General features: G+C 42.3%; 2 protein-coding genes across 4 annotated transcripts in view; both read left to right on the forward strand.

The window, feature by feature from the left end:
• The window catches only part of TAF1A (TATA-box binding protein associated factor, RNA polymerase I subunit A), a 26505-nt gene extending 23102 nt beyond the window's left edge, over positions 1 to 3403 (forward strand). Inside the window, exons 10-11 of one of the 2 annotated variants that reach the window (XM_061625140.1) lie at positions 74 to 234; positions 3092 to 3403. In XM_061625140.1, the coding sequence (XP_061481124.1) occupies positions 74 to 234; positions 3092 to 3204 (274 nt within the window). In that variant the 3' untranslated portion in view covers positions 3205 to 3403. Of the gene's footprint in view, positions 1 to 73; positions 235 to 3091 lie in introns of those variants that run through there. The other variant, XM_061625141.1, reaches the window with a different exon arrangement.
• Positions 3404 to 8901: 5498 nt separating this feature from the next.
• The window catches only part of HHIPL2 (HHIP like 2), a 36806-nt gene continuing 24110 nt past the window's right edge, over positions 8902 to 21597 (forward strand). For both annotated transcript variants that reach the window (XM_061626438.1, XM_061626439.1), the window contains exons 1-4: positions 8902 to 9353; positions 14640 to 15292; positions 17416 to 17559; positions 19166 to 19497. In XM_061626438.1, coding sequence (XP_061482422.1) covers positions 8979 to 9353; positions 14640 to 15292; positions 17416 to 17559; positions 19166 to 19497 — 1504 coding nt within the window. In that variant the 5' untranslated portion in view covers positions 8902 to 8978. The remainder of the gene's footprint in view (positions 9354 to 14639; positions 15293 to 17415; positions 17560 to 19165; positions 19498 to 21597) is intronic.

Raw genomic sequence — 21597 nt, forward strand, 5'->3', positions numbered from 1 at the left:
TCCAACTCGTTTATTATTTATTAAATAAGTTAACTGAGACCATTTCCCTTTCCATTCCCCCCCCCATCCCAAGCTCTGGCAAGCAGCTTGACTGGCTCAAAAAGGAGTGGAGTTCCCGGAAGGACTGGTGGCCAGCCTTTCATTTTAGCCGTTATTTGGCAAAAAGAAACTGGCAGGAAAACAAAAGTCTTGCTTGTGAAAAAGTACTGGTGGCTGGAATACTGCTCGGAAAAGGTAATTCTCCCCACCCCTCAAAAAATGTTCTCTGTCCTATATGTATAGAAGCATGATTAGAATTCTGGCCAAGCTAAAATGTGTGCCTTGCATAAAGTTTTATCTTGAGAAGTCAAGATGAGGAGTGTCCAACTGTTATTTGGGTTACGGTAGCCAGCCGCTGACGTTTTATTGCATGTATTTATTGCCTGGTCTTCAAGGAACAAGGTGACACTGTTCTTCCTCCTTCCATTTTTATCTTCAGACCAATCCTGTGAGGTAAGTTAGGCTAAGAAATAGGAGTTGCCCAAGGTAACCCCGTGAGCTCCATGCCTGAGTGGGGATTTTAACCGTGGACTCCCAGGTCCTAGCCCAGCACTCTAACCACTACACCACAATGGCTATCAGTGATATAAGCAAAAAAGATGGGTCTCTGCCCCAAGGCACTTGCCATCTAAACTTCACCAACAAAGTTGGCGGGCAACAAAGAAAAGGGAGAAGCAAGAGTAGCAAGGGATGGATATGAGCAACTGCTGTTAATGTTCTTAGACTTTGTTTCAGTTTTGGAGTTGAGCCCAAAGGCTTCAAAGAAGAGATGGATTTTGAGGAGGGAGGTGGACTTGCATAGATGCTCTGAGAGAGCGTTCCTCCTTTAGCCTAAATGAGACACCAGTTATTAGAGTGAATTTTCTTCCTCCCTTTCATAGAAAGGAAATCTGAGGTGCTTAGAGGCCAGTGGAGCATACAAAATGTGGAAAGTTTAACAGTCCTTAACCATGTTGTTTGCATGGTCTTCAGTGGAGAGGAGAGACGATTCTAGTGGCTGAAGAAAATAAAGGGCATGCTGCTGGTTGCTCACCACAGCGTTAGTTGAGCCAAAACAAATTGGGATGATGCTTTTACATGTACAACATTTGGCATTCCTGCCCTGTCCCAGCAGAGCAGCTAATGGAAATATCTAACTTGACAGACAAGCCCTTGGTCTTTTGATGAATAGTGCTATTTGTCAGTATTTAAACTCCACATATCTCCAAAGTACTTGTGAGACTGTTCTAGATACTTATTTCCAGAAAATTGCCATCAAACCCCCTCAGGCTTCTACACTGGAACTCTACCATTAAAACAAGTTAGATGTAGGGTAATCTTGCTGGATTACTTGATCCACATCATAAAGATAGTCTGGTCATGGTGATTTGTGCATTGGTAACCTCAAGACTCAATTATTACAATGGGCTCTACACGGAGCTACCCTTGGGCCTGACCAGGAGGCTTCAGCTGGTTCAAAATGCTGCAGTTGGACTGTTGATGAAGGCAGATTATCACCAGCATGTAACTCTGATGCTCAAAAGCTTGCACTGCTTTTGAACACCAGAGTTATGTACTGGTGATAGTGAACCTGCTACAGAGCCAGGTTCCAGGTTCTTGTATTAATTTACAAGGCCATTAACAACTTGGGACCAGGAAACCTCAGGGACCGCGTAATCCCTTCTAACTCTGCCCAATCACTGAGGACTTTAGGGGAGTTGCTTTTAGTGGACCCCGTGGCTTGGATGCACGGCTCGTATCCACCAGGAGGTGTGTGTTCAGTATTGTGTGCTCAATTTTATGGAATCCCCTTCCAGTTGAGGCCAGATAGGCCCCCTCCCTGTTGCATGTCTGTGGCCTACTAAAGATTTTTTTATTCCAGTGGACATTTTCACTGAATTCTCATTTTATAGTTTTCTCATTTTAATTTTCATTGTATTGTGTTTTTTGTACACCTCTTAGAGACGACTGTAATTAAACAGTATATAAATGATCAAAATAAGTAATATAGGGAACAGTACTTGCCTCATGTTGTAACCGCACTAAAGAGATAATTTATCCAGAAACTTACTATGTATTGAGACTTTTGCACTTGAGGTTTGGGTGTGCCCAATGGGATTTTTTACTCTCTTCCCCTTCCTCCCATTCAGAACCCCATGGCATAATCACAAAATGCTTTTAAGGGTCTGGAGTTTGCCAAAAAGCTCTGGGAGCTGCCACTCAAATAGTGTGGGCCTGCAACCCTCTTGTGCACATGGAACTAATTGCACAGTTCTTTAAATCCCAGCCAGTGGCAGCTGCCAGGTGTCCTAAAAGCCATGCTGTATTTATCGGGAACAATAAAGCATCAGAATCATTTAGGTCTAAGGTACTGCTACACTAAAAAAAAACTGTAAACGGTTAAAAACCTGAGAACTTCTATTTTGTGAAGTTGCTGAGATTTCTCTATTAGACAGTCCCTTCTCTTTCCCTCCGTTCTTAGGGTTCATTTAGGGAAGCTGTGGCAGTAAACTGTTCAGTTTGTACAATCAAGTCTCGTTATTTCTTGTTTGGGGTACATAATGAGAAGACATGATTCACTAGAAAAGACAATAATGCTGGGAAAAACAGAAGGGATTAGAAAAAGAAAACCAAACCAGAGATGGATTGACTCCATAAAGAAGGCACAGACCTGAACTTAAAACATCTGAACAGGGTGGTTTACAACAGATGCTATTGGAGGTCGCCAATTCATAGGGTCGCCATAAGTCGTCATGGACTTGAAGGCACATAACAAACACATGGTATCTACTATGTGCATGTTTGCTAAGACAATTAAGAGGAAATAGCTTCTGGAACTGGGATTGCTATTCTGCCTTTTGTGCAACCAAGGGTCCAGCCAGATTAAATCAATGAAACCAAGTCCAAAAGACAGACTGCATGGCAATCGTGTTTTCTTGTGTATTAAACCCATGAATATGAATCCAGTTTAATGGGCAATTGTGCTCAGTTTGTGTCCTATTTTCCTTGCACTTCTTTCTTTTAACACATGTCCCATTCCTTCTAATACCATTTCACTTTTATGTTTGTCTAGATTGCAAATATTTTAAATACATCACGCAACAAGGCTATAAAACTGAGAAGAAAAAGTTCAAACCGTTGAAGACATTTGTAAAAGAACACAGCTGGGTCAGTGAGATTGTCTGATCTTTGATTGCTTTTAGAAATGCCTTCCCTTTTTCTTTTAAAAAGGGTACTAGATTATTTTTCCAGATTGTACATGTTGTGCTTTGCATACAGATCTCCCCTGCAAATAATTACCTCAATGGAAAAGATTTGTACATCACTGACAACCATTTTTAAAAGAAAAACTAAGCTCCTGTTTTATAATAAATATTTGAAGAAATTCATTGTTCTGCTTTGAGTTATTGCTAAAATAAAGCTTCAGATTTGAAGCTTTCACAACAAACAGGTTTTATCACTTATATTTCAAGGTCTCCATATTAAAACCTTTATATTTTTGGACTGATTTATATATTGCCCATCACATATACATATATACACATGCTGTGAATATAACTTGCATCCTACAACCATAGATGGAGAATGGGTTGTCCTTAAATTCTTCCTGCTGCCCTCTATGTATCTATAGTCTATTCTATATCTGTTCTATATCGCAGAGCAGTGAGAATTTTTGTAGAGCCAACAACAAACATTGATAAAGCATCAAACTTCAGCTTTGAGCAGTACATAGTTTTATAAGGCTTTGTGTACTTTTGTAGCTCTGGTATGCAAACTATATTTTCATAAAAATCTTTAAGTAGCAATATTATATATGGTTAGAAGATGATGTTGAGAGCCAGTGTGGCGTAGTGGTTAGGGTGTTGGACTACGACCTGGGACACCAGGGTTCAAATCCCCACAAAGCCATGAAGCTCACTGGGTGACCTCGGGCCAGTCACTGCCTCTCAGCCTCAGAGGAAGGCAATGGTAAACCACCTCTGAATACCGTTTACCATGAAAACCCTATTCATAGGCTCACCATAAGTCGGAATCGACTTGAAGGCAGTCCATTTCCAGAAGATGATGTTAGAGCACTGTTCTTCAGTCGTGGGTCCCCAGGTTGTTGTAGAACTACAACTCCCATCATCCTTGGCCATCGGCTAAGCTGGCTGGGGTTGATCGGAGTTGTAGTTGCAACAACATCTGGGGACCCAGGATTGAAGAACAGTGTGTTAGAGGATCTTCTATTGAACTAAGCAGCTTGTGTAGCAAACCACAAGACACGGGAAGAAACAGTAGACCAAATTTATGGCATGGTGTAATTTTATGTGAGTCAATCATCTGTCACCAAAATGTTGAAGGAGGCTGTTCGGTGGTAACTGACTTGGAAATACCTATGCCCTCCTTGGGTAACAAAAACTGAGACAGCAGCTGGTATGTGACAATGTGTGACTGGTGCCTGTGTTTAGCTTGGTAGGTAACGAGATGTTCAGACCTGGAGTAGTCAGTATACTTGGTTGGGCTATGTGTACTTTGGGGTGGGTGGGAAATCCACAGTCTAATGTCAAGGTAACCCCAAATAATTCAAATGTGTACACAAATTATGATCATTAAACAAATGTACATAACTGGCTCAGTCATAGATGAGAAGTGTCTTGATCTGTGCCTACTAGGCACAATTCTGCAACTCCACTGGCTTCTCAGATTTCAGCAGGCACCCTTTCAACCATGCTTCAAAAGGGCTAGACACATTTAAAAAAGAAAAAGAAAACTTAAGAATTGCCAGAATCTGAAGTTTGCTTGTGCAGGATTGTGGCATACCGACATGTGAAATGCTTATTTATTGATGAGTTCATGCATAGAAAGAAAGCAAATTATTCAATATTTATATGAATCCTCCCCCCCAAAAAAACCCCTAAACTCTTTAGCAGTGCCATGTGGCTGCTTTGAAGATTGAGGAAGTGGTGTGGGAAAGAGGATATTTAATTATTTCCTTCTTTATTTCGCCAATCTAAACCTCCCTAAAATGCTGTTATTACCCTGTGGATCTAGCATCAGGAGCTTCTGCACATGATTCTTTTATCACATCTGACCATGAAGGTGTCAAAAAACAACCTTTCAGCATTGGGCCACTTTATCTCAGTAGATGGATCAGATATGTGGATATCAAGCGTAGTCAAAATGCATGTAATTGTTTTCCCTTTGCAGATTAACAACTGTTGTCTTAGCTATAACTGACATTTACCAAGTATTCCCTGGCACTGTATCTTATGCTGGAACTCTGAATAAAATACCCCAACAATTCTAACTATGTTGTTAACCTGTTCTGTCTCATGGAATTTATTCCATAAAAAGCTCATGATGATAACAAAATGATAACATGATGATACCACATATGCCCACATATATTGCCTTAGTCATCTTCTATTTGTGCTTGTCCGGCATGCACCCAGGACTTAGGGAAGAAGCAGAGACTGATCTTATTTGTATAGGGCTGTGGAGAAGTTAAGAAACTACAGAGGAGATTTCTGACCGCTCTTAGTTTCTCCAATCTATGGTTCAGGAGTGGGGGACCTGTGGCCCTGCAAATGTTGCTGAACTACAACTCCCATCAGCCCTAGCAACCATGGCCAGTGGCCAGGGATGCTGGGAGTTGTAGTTCAGCAACACCTAGCAGGACACGGGTGTTAAGTGGCAGCTCAAGAATGGTATATGTGCTGCTGGGCATCCTTCTCACAAGAGGATTGGGGGCAGTAGACACTGATGGGTGAGTTTGTAGATATCTGCACATCCTTTTGATTTTGCCAGTAAGCTTCAGCCTCTAGCAGTTCTTTGGGGAAAGATTTCTTCTGTGTGAGCAGCTTCTCAGTCCACCTGCAGTTCACATTAGCACTGGATTTCCATCAGCCAGTCTATACTGTGCAATCAGTCATGTGGAGGCTATATACAAGAGTAGCTGCAGGGTGGGTGCAGTAGCTGCCATGTGAAGAGTGAAGATCTCCATCATTATAACTTGGATTCCTCCACTGAGCAGGGGGTTGGACCCGATGGCCTTATAGGCCCCTTCCAACTCTATTATTCTGGGATCACCAGGGAAGCCCCTTCCATTGGGCAGAGTTGAGGCAGCCACCTTGGATGGATGCTGGAGTATGGGAAAAGGCAAGATATTGGAAGGGCAGAGCTGTGTGACTCACACAGCCTGCCCTGTGCCCCCAAGCTAGCCTGTTCCCATGTGGCAGAGGGCATTGTTCCTCCTCCCTACAGTTTAAAATTGAAGCCAGCTGCCAGTCCAGCTGGCTTCTGTATGTATAATAGGGGGGTGGGTATCAATGTCTTGGGCCAGCCCTGTCCATCACTTGAGCATTCCTCACAGTGGCTTGCAATGGTTTGGAGACTGTCTGTGCAGTAAGCCCCAACTGCATGGGAAGGTGTCTTACAACAGTACAGCTGCTTCATTTATATATAAAAAGGTTGCCACAAAGAGGCTCATTTAGGCAGCGTATAAGTGGGACTGATGTTAGTATGTAGACTGTCCTTTTAATTTGGAGAAGGAGCATAGCTGTGTGACAGCTTGCATGCAAAAGGTCCAATGTTATATCCCTGGCATCTCATGTTAAGAGTCACTCAAGTAACAAGTGATGGGGGGGGGATCCTACCTGACACCCTGGGAAGCTGCTGCCAGTCAGATAGACAATGATGAGCTAGTCCATTCTGGTGTAAGCCAGCATCATGGTGTGGAATAAAAGTCAGTCTTTTCCCTCGCACAAAACTGGATGAACCTGTATTGTAGGAGTTTTTCCCAGACTTCCTTGGTGAAGTTTTCCTCACTGGCAGATGTTTTGCTTGTCTGTGTTTGTATGTTTTTCCCCTTAAAAACAGCATTTATCAAACCTTTGCAGGGGTCACGGTGACCTTTTGCAATCGGACACCAGAAGCCAGTAATTCTTAAAGTGGAACACCAACAAGCTCTGAAGGAGGCCCTGGAACAGAGGAAGCTGCCCTGTACTAAGTCATACAATTAGTCCATATATTATATTGCCTACAGTGACAGACAGCTACCGTCGTACCCCCAAATGCCAAGGACTGAACTTAGACCCTCCTGCATGCAATGTATGTGTTCTGCCACTGAACTACATTCCAGATATGGAGCTGTAACAAAACGCTGGTGCGTGCAACAGAGAAAGTAACTGGAAAGCCTGAACAGAAAAGCACATTGTGCTTTTGTTTGTCAACTGAACTCTCAGTTACTGCTTTACTTCATATTTTACTGTTGCCATGTGTTTATTACTACCTCTCTGTATGGCCATCTGATCAGTTCAGTATCTTAGATCACTATCCTAGATCCCACTGGTGTATGAAGCCATAGGGCACTGAATTTACATCACAACACTCAAATGCCTTTTTTGCAGAGCTTGGAAGTAACTAGTTACAAGTAACAAATTACTTGTAATTTATTACTTTTTTGTGTAACGAGTGGGTATCCTCATTACATTTTGCTGGTAATAGAACGAGTAGTAACTTCATTACTTTTGAGGAGTAATTGTAATGTTTCCAGCAATACTTTTGTGCATTACTTGGGGGGGAGCAGGGGAAGTCTTCTGCTCCTCTGATTTGTGAATAAAAATCATGTGCTTCAAATTGGGCTTCTGTGCAGCATTGTTCTTCCTTCATGCTCTATGGGTGCTTAAGAAGCAACGAGGGAGGAGGTGGAGAGCGAGATGGCGTGGAGAAAACAATTGTTTAAAAATTGATAGGAGTGGAAAGAGAAAAGAGCTGGAGGCAATATATATATATGCAAAAACTGTGTGTTGGGGTATCATCATTGCTGGGTGTGGGGTGAGGGGATGTGAGATTCTGTTATGCCATTCTGTTAATCTTATGGATAAAAAAAATTATTCTACTACCCTGTGTGCGTGTGCTTATTTTTAATGTTGTTTTAGGCTATTTAGATGTGCAGCCGCCAAGGCCAGCACCTTGTAGGCAATTTTTTTAAAAAAAGTAACTAAAATGTAATTGTAGCAATTACTTTTGAGGAAAAGCAAAGTAATCAGTTACTTTCAGAGCAATTATAATTGTAATGGTAATTACTACTTTTTTGGGGCCATGCAACTATAACTGTAATTTATTACTTTTTAAAAGTAATCTTCCAAGCTCTGCTTTTTTACTATTTTTAAATACGTTTTGAGCAGAGTCAGCCTATCCATTGTTTCTGGAATGAAAGGGATATAAATACTCTTGTTGTTACTATTATTTTTATGTATTAAAAGCATGAAAGCAACCCACTCTGCATCCTGTTTGGCAAAGAAGAGTGTCGGCAGGTGGGCTGCAAGCAGTCAAACTGTTACACTCTTGTCATTTAAAATATTATTAAGTGGGTGAATGAATTGAATTAATGTGAATCCAGTGAAGTTGTAGTGGGAAGCAAGCACTATTCTGAATTGCTGGTTATCAAAATCCTTCCTGCCCCCACCCTCAACATGCTTATGATTTGGCAGAGGGAAAATCCTAGTTAATTTCTGTAGAACCTGATCTCAGTTTGACTACATTCAAGTAAATTAGAGTGGGTACGTAATGGATAGAAATGATTCATCTTCCTTCCCAGATGTTTGCTGAGCTTTGGAGTCTTGAGCTTTTCAAACGGGAAAAATGATCATTTTCTATAGCTATCAACCAGATATTATAGAATGACTTCAGCAGTTGTAATTTATACATAATTTCTGAATCTCTTCTACCCACACTAGTGTATATTACTGGGTGGCATCTGCCTCTCTCTGTCAGAGGGATCAGAGAAAATTGCAAAAGGGAAGGGGGGAGGATTCTGCAGTGTGAGGCGTGGAAAAGCAGAGGCGGTCTGAAGGGTAGCTTCTCAGCTCACCAATAGTAAACTTAATGGGAGAGAGAGGGAGTGTATGCAAGCAACCTTGAGCAAACATTGAGCTGTGTGCTGGACCTGGTTGGGATGCTTCAAAGCTCGCAAGATGAATAACTCTAATCTTCAAGGTGGTCACATCTTGTCTGCCCTCAAGAAACCTCCAGAGAAAAAAACTACTGTGAGCTCCCTTAAGAGCAATGGCCCCTGGATTTCCTGCTCTTCTTTAAATTTTCTCATTGGTGTCTCTTTTATTGTGTTGGGCCAAGGCAAGTTACTCTTGGGACACCCTCAGTGCCTTGATTATGGCCCTCCTTTCCAGCCTCCGTTCCACCTGGAGTTCTGCTCTGCCTATGAGACCTTTGGCTGTTGTGACCAGGACAAGGATAATACCATTGCAGCCAGATACTGGGAGATCATGGATTATATTGATCCCCAGGCCCACAAATTGTGTGGAGGATATATCAAAGATATCGTATGCCAGGTAAGGCAGTGGGGTTATAACCTTCATAATGTACCATTGATATGAACTTAATTGTCATGGGCTTTTTGAGAATGAGGGAAGACGGGGAACAGAAATTTAACAAAGCTTAAGGGGGTTGCATCTGCAGCTACAAAGGAATCCATCAGCAGCACCTTTCCCACAGGCAAATTGATATTTATATTAAAAAGATAATGTGATGTTGTTTAGTGGGGATGAAGATCATACTTCATTGATTAGTTCCATATATCTGCTTAGTATTCAGATATCAAGCTGTATAATCTAAGTAATTCTTTAAAACACATTTAAATCACTGCGATTCAGTGGGTGAAATTCTGGCTATTGTTATGTGGGAAACCAAGGTTCACATCCCTGTTCCACATCCCTCTTCACACATGAAGTTAAGGCAGGAGAGAGAGAGACTAATGACTGTCTTTTTGCCAAGAATTTGAAGCCAGCATGGAAGAGTGATCACTGCTTGTGAGTTGTTTATTTATACTACTTTTAATCCCATTAAACAGATTTTGCACAGGTTTTTAATATTGGTTCAGAAACCTACAAAACCAGTTTGAACAGCAGCAAAAGTGTGACAAAAGAAATATATGTGTACATAATGAGAAGCAAAATCACTTTTGACTCCCTCAAAAACTACTGTCTCCTTCCTGCATAACTGGCCAGGCCTCCTTGGGTGAGTCTTAAGCCTCCCTGCAAGGTGGTTGTGACCCTCCGTATAAACAGTAAAGCAGTTTGGATGTCAGTAGGGGCTACCAAAAAAATCATAGTGATAATCTAGATCAAATAAAGCAGCAGTGTTGCATTCTGTTGCTGGAAAGGTGATCAAACTAACCATTTTGTGTCTGAGGTTCAGAACAAAAAGAGAAGTGTGTCTTCCATTTGCTTTGCAAATAAATGCAGACGGACTGGGCAGCAATGCGCATTCTTATGCAGGACTAAGCAAAATTGGCCTGTGGACCTCAGTGTTTTGATTCCCAGATGCCATGAAGGATGTTTAGATTGTGCTCCTGCCTGGTACCCTGGAAAGCTGCAGTTTTGAAAGCAGCCTCAGATCAAACAGCTGGCATTCATGCCTTTGGAACAGCCTCCCTCTAGCCTCAGCTGCTTAGTTCCCCCCCCCCTCTGCCCTGCTCTCTAGTTGAGGCTGCCCATCTGGCTGAAGGGAGCAGCAGACCAGAGTGTGTGAAGAACAATGAGCTAAGCATGCAACTCCTGTTGGCATCCTGCCTATCTGCTGATTTATGGGCAGAAAGGGTTCCCTTTTTCAAGTGAGTCATGGAGGTCAGTGATTCACTACTGCCTGCCAGCGCAAAGCAGCCAAAACACACACCAGGCAAACACTTAATATTTTGCCAGCTGAGCTTTCTTAGTCCTAAAATATTATCTGGGTGGACTGAATATGTCTTCTTTAAGGGGCAACACTGCTAAGACTGTGAAATCAACATGAAGCCGCTTGTTCAGAATTTTGTTTTTTAAAAATAAAATTTGGCAGCCATGAGAAACCTGTAATTCTTAAATGTGGAATGCTGTGGAGCAGGAGAGAAATGAAGATACCTAAAGAAGATGAAAACAATCTTGGTGGGAAAATTAATTGCATTCTAGACACATGTGGTGCAGTTAAATATTTTTACTCAGGACTTAAAGGTCTTATACCTCTTCAAGATGGTAATGGGTTACTTCATTCAAAATGTGTTTTACTAGGTTTATGGTCTGTCAACATTGATGGGCCCTTCTGTTCATTCTGCTGATGGGGCCCCCAGACATCTGCCTCAAAGTCCTGTCTTGATGGCACCACTTCTAGAACAGTGTATGCATGTAAGGGCTCCCAGTGTTGGATTGTTTTGATCGGCGGAGGCTGTTGGCTCTGATGTCAGTGGGGCAGTGAATCCGTTCCAGGTTTTAGTCCAAAGTTTCAAGGAGCTGTCCAAGGCGCTGAAACATATTATTATGTAAAGATTTCCAGTGAAAAATTCTACTCATCTTGAGACCAAGAGAATGACGTTTTAAGTGCTAAGGCCAGCACCATCATTGGATAGATTGCGGTGGCTGCCTCAGGCAGCTGATTTTGGGTGTCATGAAAGGGCAGCAGATGGTTAGTTATTTAATTGCTTATTGGATGTTTATTGCCAGGAAAGGGGAGAGGTGCCTGTCTTATTTTCAGTCTCAGGTGCCAAAATATATTGATTTGTCCTTGGGTACTATGTACCTTGATATATGTGGCAGATGGCAAGGGGCAGGGGGCAGTTGGAGGGGCCTAGGCAGCAAAGATTCTTAAGCTGGTCCTGCTCATGTCAGTTGCACAGCATGAGCAATTGTCATTTTGGGACAGCATCTAATTTTGCATAGCTGTGGATTAAAGATTATGTGGAAACAACTTTTCAGAGAGGGAAAATAGGGAAAGGAAATCATTACAAAATAGTAGACGCAATAGGGACCTAAAGTCTTAGTACTTCACTTAGGCAGAAGTTGGAACAATTAGCAGAACACCCACTCAATTTGCAATCTCACATAGATGAGGGGAAAGAAACAGATGAGCCAGGCTTTTACTGTAAGGCGGCTTAATCCTAGCAACTGTTATGTAGACCCTATGGAATGTCTCAGCCGCAGGCATTTTTAACCACAATGGAGGTTGCCTGCATTCTTTGAAAGAGAGCCCCTACAGGGACAAAGTTTGGACTGTGAAGAGGGGGGAGGGAATGTAGGAACCAGACTTAATGCTGGGGCAAAACAGCTCCACTTGTCAGAGAGTACATTGTTAAACTGCACTTTAGTGTAGTAGATCGAGCACTGAAGATTTAATGTTGTTCCTCAAAAGAAATATGTGTTTGTTCACATGTTAACACTAATTCTATTGAGTTCTGACTTTAAAAGAAATGAAAGGTGGAATCTAAGCTATTCATTTATTTAAAATATTTTAACTGCCCTTTATCAAAAGCATCCAGGGCAGTGTACAAAAGTGTGAATAAAATTCACACAACATATAAATGCAGTTTGAAACCTACAAAGAAACCTAACAAATCACAAAAAATTTTTTGAAAAAGCAAAATAAAAACCCAAAGCTAAAAACAGAATAAAATGCAGTTAAAAAAATACCCATCTACTATCTAAAATTCCTGGACAAAAGGAAAGTCTTTACGTATCCTTTTGGACTCTGCACCTGTAAACTATGCCAGCTGTGCCTGTGGCTTGAGTATAGCCTTTGCCAACCTGGTGCTCTCCTGATGTTTTGGACTACAACTCCCAGTCCCAGCCAGCATAGCTGTGTGTTGCTGAGGCTGATGGGAGATATAATACAAAATTTCTGGAGGGCACCAAGTTGGCAAAGGCTGCTCTTGTAGGTGGAATAGCACATCCCTTTCCATAGAAAAACTGCTGTGCCAGGAGTAGCTGCACAAGACAGAGCCAGCGTTGGGCAGTAGTAAAGTGTTTGGCTAGCATTCAGCTCAAGTCTCCACTCACTCATGGGGTGAACTTGGACCACTCATTCTTTTTCTCAGCCTAAGCTCTCAGGGGACTCCGTGGTATGCAGAAGGCCTCAAGTCAAGTACAATCCCTGGTAGCTCCATTTAAAGTGATCAGGTAACAGGCCATGCTTGAAATGGTGGAAACCAGTATGCTGGGTTAGTTGGACAAATAGTCTGACTTCATATAAGGCATTTTCTTATATAGCCTACCTCACAGGGTGCTGGTTGTGAGGATAACTGGGGAGACAACCAGCAGACATGCTACCCTGAAGTCAGAAGTGGTTCACCATTTGGGACAGAGCTGATACACTAATTTCCTAGCAGATGGGTAGCTGCTGCTTACTGAGAGGGGGAGAGGGAGGGGTGGCACATTTGGTGCTCCTGCTAGTGCATTTGCACTGTCCCATCCTCCCCACTGCCTGAAATGTGGCAGGCTTAATCCACTTTGGAAGACCTTCTTTGCCTATAAATTCCATCCATTTATGTAAAATGGAAACAAAGTTATATCCATTTTTAGATTCTCAATTATAGCCAATGGGGGTGAAACAAAGCTTTGGATCTAACAGATCAGATTTGAACAAGAATAATAAAACAAATCAGAGTGATACAGAGTGGATCCTCAACAGATCAGGCTGCTTCCAAATCCTACAGATACAAATCAAATCTTGTGGTTGCTGCGCAGTGCACCACAATATATGTGTGTGTATACACACACACACACATCCTTCTCATAATGCCCTGCTCCTATGCTAGAGTATTTTGTTCCTCATGCTGTGCATTATCCCAGAATTTCCTCCCACTGAAGACACTAGGCAACATGCACTGTTTTGCAAAGGCTTCTGAACTGTGAGACACTTTAAAGAATACTCAGGATGGGCACACAGTGCACTCAGCAGAAGTCCCAATATGACTCAAGTCTTACTTTTGTTTAGCCTCCCAAGGATAATAGTTATTTCTATCTTTCTATCTTATTCTTTCTCCTGACACTGTTGCACATTAATTTAACTCATAGATGGCAGCTCAGTGACAGAGTATGCGCTCTTTATTCAGAAAGTCGCAGGATCAACCCCCAGCATCTTTCCAGGTAGAGCTGGGAAAGGCTACTTCCCTCTGAAATCCTGAAGTGCTGCTGCCAATCAGTGCAGACTATCTTGAGCTACATGGATCCACAGTTCCTCCTATGTTTTGACATTTTTGTATGTGGTGAGGTGACTAATGTTTTCAAAGCAACTCATTTTAAATGAACTCTCCACAGCATTTCTCTAATAACTTCATGGTTTAGTTTCCTTGGGTCCTAAAGTAATATACATCAGCCTGCTATTCCCCTAGCTGCAGGAAGTTTAGGGCAATCTTTAGTGGGTGACAAAAGGATGTACTTCTTCAGACATAGTTAAACTATGGAGTTTGTCTCCAGAAGACGGGGTGGCCACCAACCACCACCACATCTTAGACAACTTTGAAAGGAGAACAGACAAATCCATGGAAGATAAGGCTATCAATGACTAATAATAGTGATAGTTCTATGCTACCTTTAGGATCAGAGGCATCATGCTGAATCTGAGTACCAGTTGCTGGGTAATGCCTGTGGGAGAAGACCACTGCCCTCATGTCCTGCATGTGAGCTTCCTATAGGCATCTGGTGGGAAACAGGATGTTAGATTAGAAAGGCCTCTGGTCTGATCCAGCAGAGAGGTGTCTTTGTAATAATCTGCTCATAAATGTACCGGTTGAGCAGGTATAGTGGTACAGCAGCAAGCACACAGACGGGGCCAATTTCAGAGCCGACAGAATGTTTTTAACCGTTTAACAGGAATGCTCACCCTATGCGGCTCATCTCTATGATGCAGAGAATTCTCAGATGCCACTGCGGAACCTCCCTGGCCTTTGCTCTGACTATTGTTCGGAGTTCCACCTCTACTGCCGTTCTGCAATCACGTTGCTTACTGACGACAAGCACATCCAAGAATGCTGTGAGAGGAACAAGACCCGCTTCTGCAATCTGCTCAACATCCAAGATCAAGACTATTGCTTCCCTGATGTGCTGAAGAACACAGATCTCAACCATAAGCTGGGCTCTGTGGTGGAGGACAAGAAAGGCTGCCTTCAGCTGTGTCTAATAGAGGTGGCCAATGGGCTGAGGAACCCAGTGCTGATGGTGCACGCTAATGACAACACCCATCGCATGTTTGTGGCTGAGCAGGTGGGCATTATTTGGGTCTATCTTCCAGATGGAAGTCGACTGGAAGAGCCTTTTCTAGATATTAAGAACTTGGTGCTGACTACCCCCTGGTTAGGAGATGAGAGAGGTTTCCTCGGGATGGCCTTCCACCCCAAATACAAAGACAATGGGAAATTCTACATTTATTACTCCTACCAGGATAAGAAAAAGGTGGAGAAAATAAGGATCAGTGAGCTAAGGGTCTCCATATCAGATCTCAACAAGGCTGATGCAAGCACAGAAAGGTAACATTTTCCCCAAGCTTTCTTCTTCATTAGAGTATCTTTCCTGCTTTCTCCCAAGGACTTCGGGTGAGTTTTTTCATTCAATCCTCATAGCAACCTTGTGGGATAGGTTAGGATGAAAGACAGTAACCAAGGTCATGTATACTTTGTGTTAAAATAAAGCCAACTGGACTTCAAAAAAACACTGAATTCTGTGATCTGTACAAATCACAACCTGTAAATAGACTTGATTTATTTTGTCTGCCACTAAACAAGGGAAGGGATGATTTTATAGAGAGGTGTGAGTGGCGAGGATGAGAACTGAAGGGCTAAGCACTGCTGTGCTCTCCATAATAAAATAATGCATCTATGGCAGATGTAGGATTTGAACCTTAGACTGTGTACTCGTTGTTTAGTCTGCACCCAGTGCACTTGCACTGCTAGTTTCTGAAGCCACGTACGCATTAGCCACAATCCATATCGATCCTGTAGTTTCTTGAGGAATACTGCTGTTTGATGCGTTTTTAAATCAGCTTCAATCCAATGGAAAACATAAGCCACATTCACTTAAGCCACGTGTATACAATTGAGACAGCCGTTGCACATGCACAGATGCTGAGTAATGTGCAGATGAGTGTGCATGTGCAGATGACAGCTTCATGAATAGGAGTGCGGGTGTGTGTGTGCAGGGGCAGGAAAACCAAACAGGTAATGCACATCAGGTGAATACATTCACATTCTGTCTTTGATGAGTACAGCAATGTGCAAAAGCGACTTGAAACGGGGGGGAATGACCACCATGTTTTAAGCCACTCGTGTACATGCCATAGGTCTCTCTAGACTAGAGTCTTCAGTTTTTTTCAACCTGAAACCTAGTTTCAGCTTCAACCTATGACATGGGGCTTACTTATGCAGTCTGATCCCACTGCCTTCAACAGAGCTCATTCTCAGGTAAGTGTTCATAGGACTGCAGCATTATTTTTTTCATCCATATATGACCTTCTCTTCTGGGTGGTGTTTTACTTCTTCTCCCTTTATTCCTTTGGTATCACCCATCCACTTTATGCCAGGGCATGGGCAATTGGGGGTTCCTGAGCCACCAGTTGTATCAACCAATACCCTAGCTCCTCCACAGGCCATTTTGACGGGAGGCAGGGCCGCCCATTTTTCAGTCACTTAACATCACAATAATGTCAGATGCTCCAAAGGAACTTTTTTTTTCTTTGTAGGTGCAGCTTGAGCCATACTTGCAGAAGATGATCCTTTACATCACCATTTTAAATTCAAGTCAGTGAATCAAAGAAGTTTTTTTTCCTTTGCATGGCTGGCTTGAATTCAAAATGGTGATTCAGAGGAAGAATCAGGAGCACACTCTCCCTGTGCATCAAGAAGTTGGCTTTTTAAAAATTTGGCGTTTTTTCCTGTTGCCATGCAAGGCCTAGAGTCCAGAGCAGCACCAAGCTTAATTCATCATTTATCAGACCACAGTGTCTCCTAAATCAGGAGCTTCTTGAGGCCTTATTTTGAGTAGTCCTCCAATCATGTCCAGTTGCTGTCACTTCAAGATGTGCCTGGCCTGGAAGCAGGAAAGAGATATCACAAAGTGTCTTACAAAACAGGAATGGTGTGATGCAGAAAGACCTTACACAGACAATGATCCCGCATCTAGTAGTTGTGCTGATCTGATGTCTGGATTTCCTGTTGTGGCTTAGAACCGGAACATGCTGTGTAGTCTATCATGGGTGATTGCCCATTCACAGAAGAAGTATCGTGCATCAAAACAAAGCCAGTAATAGACTTCCTGCCCATAAGTACTGATGCATATATGCTGACAGATGCAACACATTCTGATCTAGTTTATCTCCTGGGAGGTCAAGTTGGAATGCCAATTCTGCACTTAAGACATTGACTATCGAGCTGGCAGAAGGATCAATTTAGCAAAATAATGTTAAGGTCCTTTTTTGCTTCGTCTAGAAAAAGGGAAACACCAAGCCCTATGTAGATAAGATGAACTTCTGCCTACTGACTGAATCAGCAATACATCTTTGAACTTAGTAAGGCTTGAATCTCATCCAAAGGATGGAGATGTATTTTTCCCTGCTTTTTTCCAAGGTTTCTGAACTCTGTTTTTGCTCTCTCTTCAGGAGCCTCTTAGAAATTGAAGAACCAGCTGCAAACCATAATGGAGGGCAGATCCTCTTTGGCCTGGATGGCTACATGTACCTGTTTACAGGGGATGGTGGGAAAGCTGGGGACCCTTTTGGTAAATTTGGGAATGCTCAGAACAAGTAAGTGAGACAACAGGCATATCCAACTCCAATAAGAGCTGATTACATATAAGAGGCAGTGCAGTTTGCCTTTGAAAGCATATTATACTTTTAAAAGAATGCTGCTTAGTTTGATAATTTCAGTTCAAGGGTGCTTTTTTGTTAGATTATCTTGTTTTTTATCTCTGGATTGATTTTTAAAAATATTTTATGTAATCTCCCTTGATAAATACAATACACATCTTTTAAATAAATCCACATTACAATCAATGGGTTGTATACAACTAACATTTACTCAGAGTAGATCCATTGAAATTAATGGACCCAAGTTAGTCATGGTTATTAATTTCAGTAGGTCTACTCTGAGTATAAGGTAGTTGAATATAACCCAATGTATTGATAAGTATTCAGTGAATAGATTAGGGCCACTGATTTTAGCACAAAATTCCATTTAGAAGCTATGACATCTGCAAATGTTTATTGCAACACATCTCGTTCCCAAATCTGAGAATATCAAAATTTAGTACACAATAAAAAATAAAAAGTCTGATTTTTAGAGGAAATAGGTTTGTTGTGCAAGGGCACCATATCAGCTTTAAATGTGCAACCTGAATTGCCAGTATGTGATTGAATCCCACCCAGAAATAACAACAGTCTGGAAGCACCCTAAATGCTGCGGATGCACTTCTGCACTTCTATTGCTCTGTAGCAAATGTTGCATGAGTCTTCATCTGTGTAATGCAGATCTTGGGATTAGTTTAAAACCAATTTACATTTCATATACAGACTAAGGGATTATCTAAAGTACATGTTACACTCAAATACATGCAAAAGAGTTCAGGCCCCTCTTTTAAAATAAATAAATAAAAGAAAAACAACGTCAGCAGAGGTGAATTTACAGTGACGTGATGCAGAAAGAGAGGGTACCTGTCCGCTGTTTCTCCATTCCAAATCACACTCCCTTGTGCCTTGTCCCCATGTGGCTTCACATGCTAGTTGCCACGAGACGCTTTGGCCTCATAAAGTGGGATAAATATTTTTCAAATAAACAAATGTGTGAGCTTTAAAATCTCACCCTTCTGGCCTCAAAGAACTTCATGGAGAAATTAGGAAGAAAACCAAGATTCCATCCCAAACCATAGCAAATCTCTATTACAGCCCTTGGCAATTAATTAATTGCCAGTTGAACAGTACAAATATTGCCTAAGTCATTAAGAAAAACAACAATCTATTTCTACCTCATTATAATGTTGACTTGTCTGTAAGAACATAAGACGAGCCTGCTGGATCAGGCCAATGGCCCATCTAGCCCAACACCCTGTTCTTACAGTTGCCAACCAGATGCCTATGGGAAACCTGAAAGCAGGACCTGAGAGCAACAGTACTCTTCCCCATGAGGAAGGGCCGTAGTGTAGTGGCAGAGCATCTGCTTTGCATGCAGAAGGTCCCAGGTTCAACGCCCAGCATCTCTAGGGTAGGACTAGGAATGTTCCCTGTCTGAAGCCTTGGAGAGCTGCTGCCAGTCAGTGCAGACAGTACTGGGCTAGATCGGTGGTTTAACTTGGTATGTTTCTCTTTCTTTGCCAGTTTCATTAATCATTGTGTTATGGCTTGATTTCCTTCTTAGGAGTAGTTTATTAGGAAAGGTTTTGCGGATCAATGTGGATGGAAGAAGTTCTGTTGGGAAACCTTACCGCATCCCCCTGGACAATCCTTTTGCCTCGGACCCTAAAGCTCTCCCGGAGGTCTATGCCTATGGGGTGAGGAACATGTGGCGTTGTTCTGTGGACAGAGGTGACCCACTCACTCACAAAGGAAGGGGAAGAATATTCTGTGGTGATGTTGGCCAGAACAAGTTTGAAGAAGTGGATATAATTGTTAAAGGCGGGAACTATGGCTGGAGAGCTAAGGAAGGCTTTGAGTGCTATGACATCAAGCTTTGTCAAAATTCCTCCTTAGGTAAAAAAAGTTACTTGTCATTTTTAGTAGGTTCCTGGAAAAGCCTCTTATTTGTACAGTATTTGGTTAACTAAGGCCACATTCACACCATACATTTAAAGCACTTGTATACCTCTTAAACAGTCATGGTGTCTCCCAAAGGATCCTGGGAACTGGGCCCTGGGCTTCTTCTGGGAGGAAGGGCAGATATTAAATAAATAAATAAATAAATAAATAAATAAATAAATAAATAAATAGTTTGCTAAGGTTGCTGAGAGTTCTTAGGAGATCTCCTTTCCCCTCGTAAGGCTACATTTCCCAGAGTTTCCTGGGAAGAGGAATCGATTGTTAAACCAGTCTGAAAATTGTGGCTGGGGCTGATGGGAGTTGTGGTACAAAACATCTGGATGGCACCAGGTTAATCACGACTGTTATAATATATACTTTGCCCCTTAGTTCCCAAAGGGGCCTGGGACTCCCAGGAATAAGAATTAGGATTCAGGGCAGGTTTAGCAAATAAATAAATAGAACTATAACATTGCATAGAACAACAATGAAATTCTGACTTCATTCTAAAATGCCTTCTGTGCTCCTCAGGCTGGTATGAGTCCTGGAATGGACTATGACTAACCCAGGACTTCCTGAAATGCTGCCTTGGATTAAGGAGGCTCTTCCACAAGCAAAGCATCCCTCCTTTCCTCCGAGTTATGAAACCACCTAGGGCGTAGTTGGGATCAAGAATGGGTCTGCCACACACATTACAGTTCCTTTCTCTTGTTCTGGAGTTCAGGGACTTGCCACAGGAAGGTCCACAGACAGGGTTGTACATGTGCTTTGGGGGCATATCCATTCCAACACAGTCAAACTGGTTTAGTAATCCTTCCCTCTTGCAAGGAATTGTCCTTCAACCCAAAGGCCAAGGGGTCTCTAACGGAATTCTCAGCACCATCATCCGACTATAATTCTTGGGGAACCATGACGATTAAACCAGTGTAAAACCAATATATGTTTGTAGTGTGCTAGATAAGCCTGTAGTGAATTGGTTTCACATATGCAGAGCCGACTGATCATTGTACTCGGCGAAGGAGAGAGTTTTCAGTCAGATCCGAGGGGCTACAGACTCTAGGAGTGAGATTTTTCTCATCCAAGGGAGCATTTGGCTGGTACTAAATGGAAATTCTAGGCCATTTCCACTTTTAGTTCTTCAGACTCAGCACCCTGAATCCCCCTGTTCTCCTATACCCTTCAGCACTTCCACAATGGTGTTTCAGGCTTTTCCTCTCCCCCTCACAACTCTCCATATCAGGGATGGGGAACCTGTGGCCCTACTTTAAAATACATACCTCTCTTCCTAATATTTAATGAAAGTTAAAGGTGTATTTATTTAACTAGGTTTTCTGGACAAATGCTAGGGTGGCCACTTATGCATCACCCAAAGAGAAGAAATGCATCACCCAAAAAGAGAAGACAGATTTTGCATAAAATTTGCATAGGCTAATTTATATGTATAGATGCAAATATAAAATTAATTACTATAATTTCAACAGAAGTACTGTGCTTCTCACCATAGCGGGCAAGACTGTGGCCAGGTGATCTGAACCTGCTTAGCCTGCTGTTCAGGTGCTCACTGGTGACTGGTAGCTTCAAGGCCCCCTGCTTCTCCTTCTTATGCTTATTTATTTTTAAACTAGACTTGGGGTGGAATTCAACATAGTGCTAAGTCTCTTGTTCCATCAGCACAAGAATTTCCCCTTGTGGAATGGAACATTCTCCCCCCTCCTCCCCTGCACCATCTAAATTTGTTCTGGGGGCTCTCCCAACCCCATGGAGCAGATCTGGGGTGGGCGTGTGCAGGGGGGGAGGCAGGAAGTCCCGTTGTGCAAGCAGAAACCCTTGCTCTGATGGGACACAGTAAGTGAATACTGCCCTTGGACCAGATAGCTGTTCGAATGAAGGACTCCTTCAGATAGAGGGTTGTTCCCTGACAGCCTTTCAAATGGAGGTCTGCCCAATCTGTTTTCAAAACAATTTTGCTCTTGGTTTACAACACATCAAGAGATGACGGCTCTGTCCTTTTTAGATAATCCAACAGTTTTAATTGTGCTTTCTCTGTTCTAACAG

This window comes from Rhineura floridana, chromosome 4, assembly GCF_030035675.1.
Source record: "Rhineura floridana isolate rRhiFlo1 chromosome 4, rRhiFlo1.hap2, whole genome shotgun sequence".
Taxonomy (NCBI): domain Eukaryota; kingdom Metazoa; phylum Chordata; class Lepidosauria; order Squamata; family Rhineuridae; genus Rhineura; species Rhineura floridana.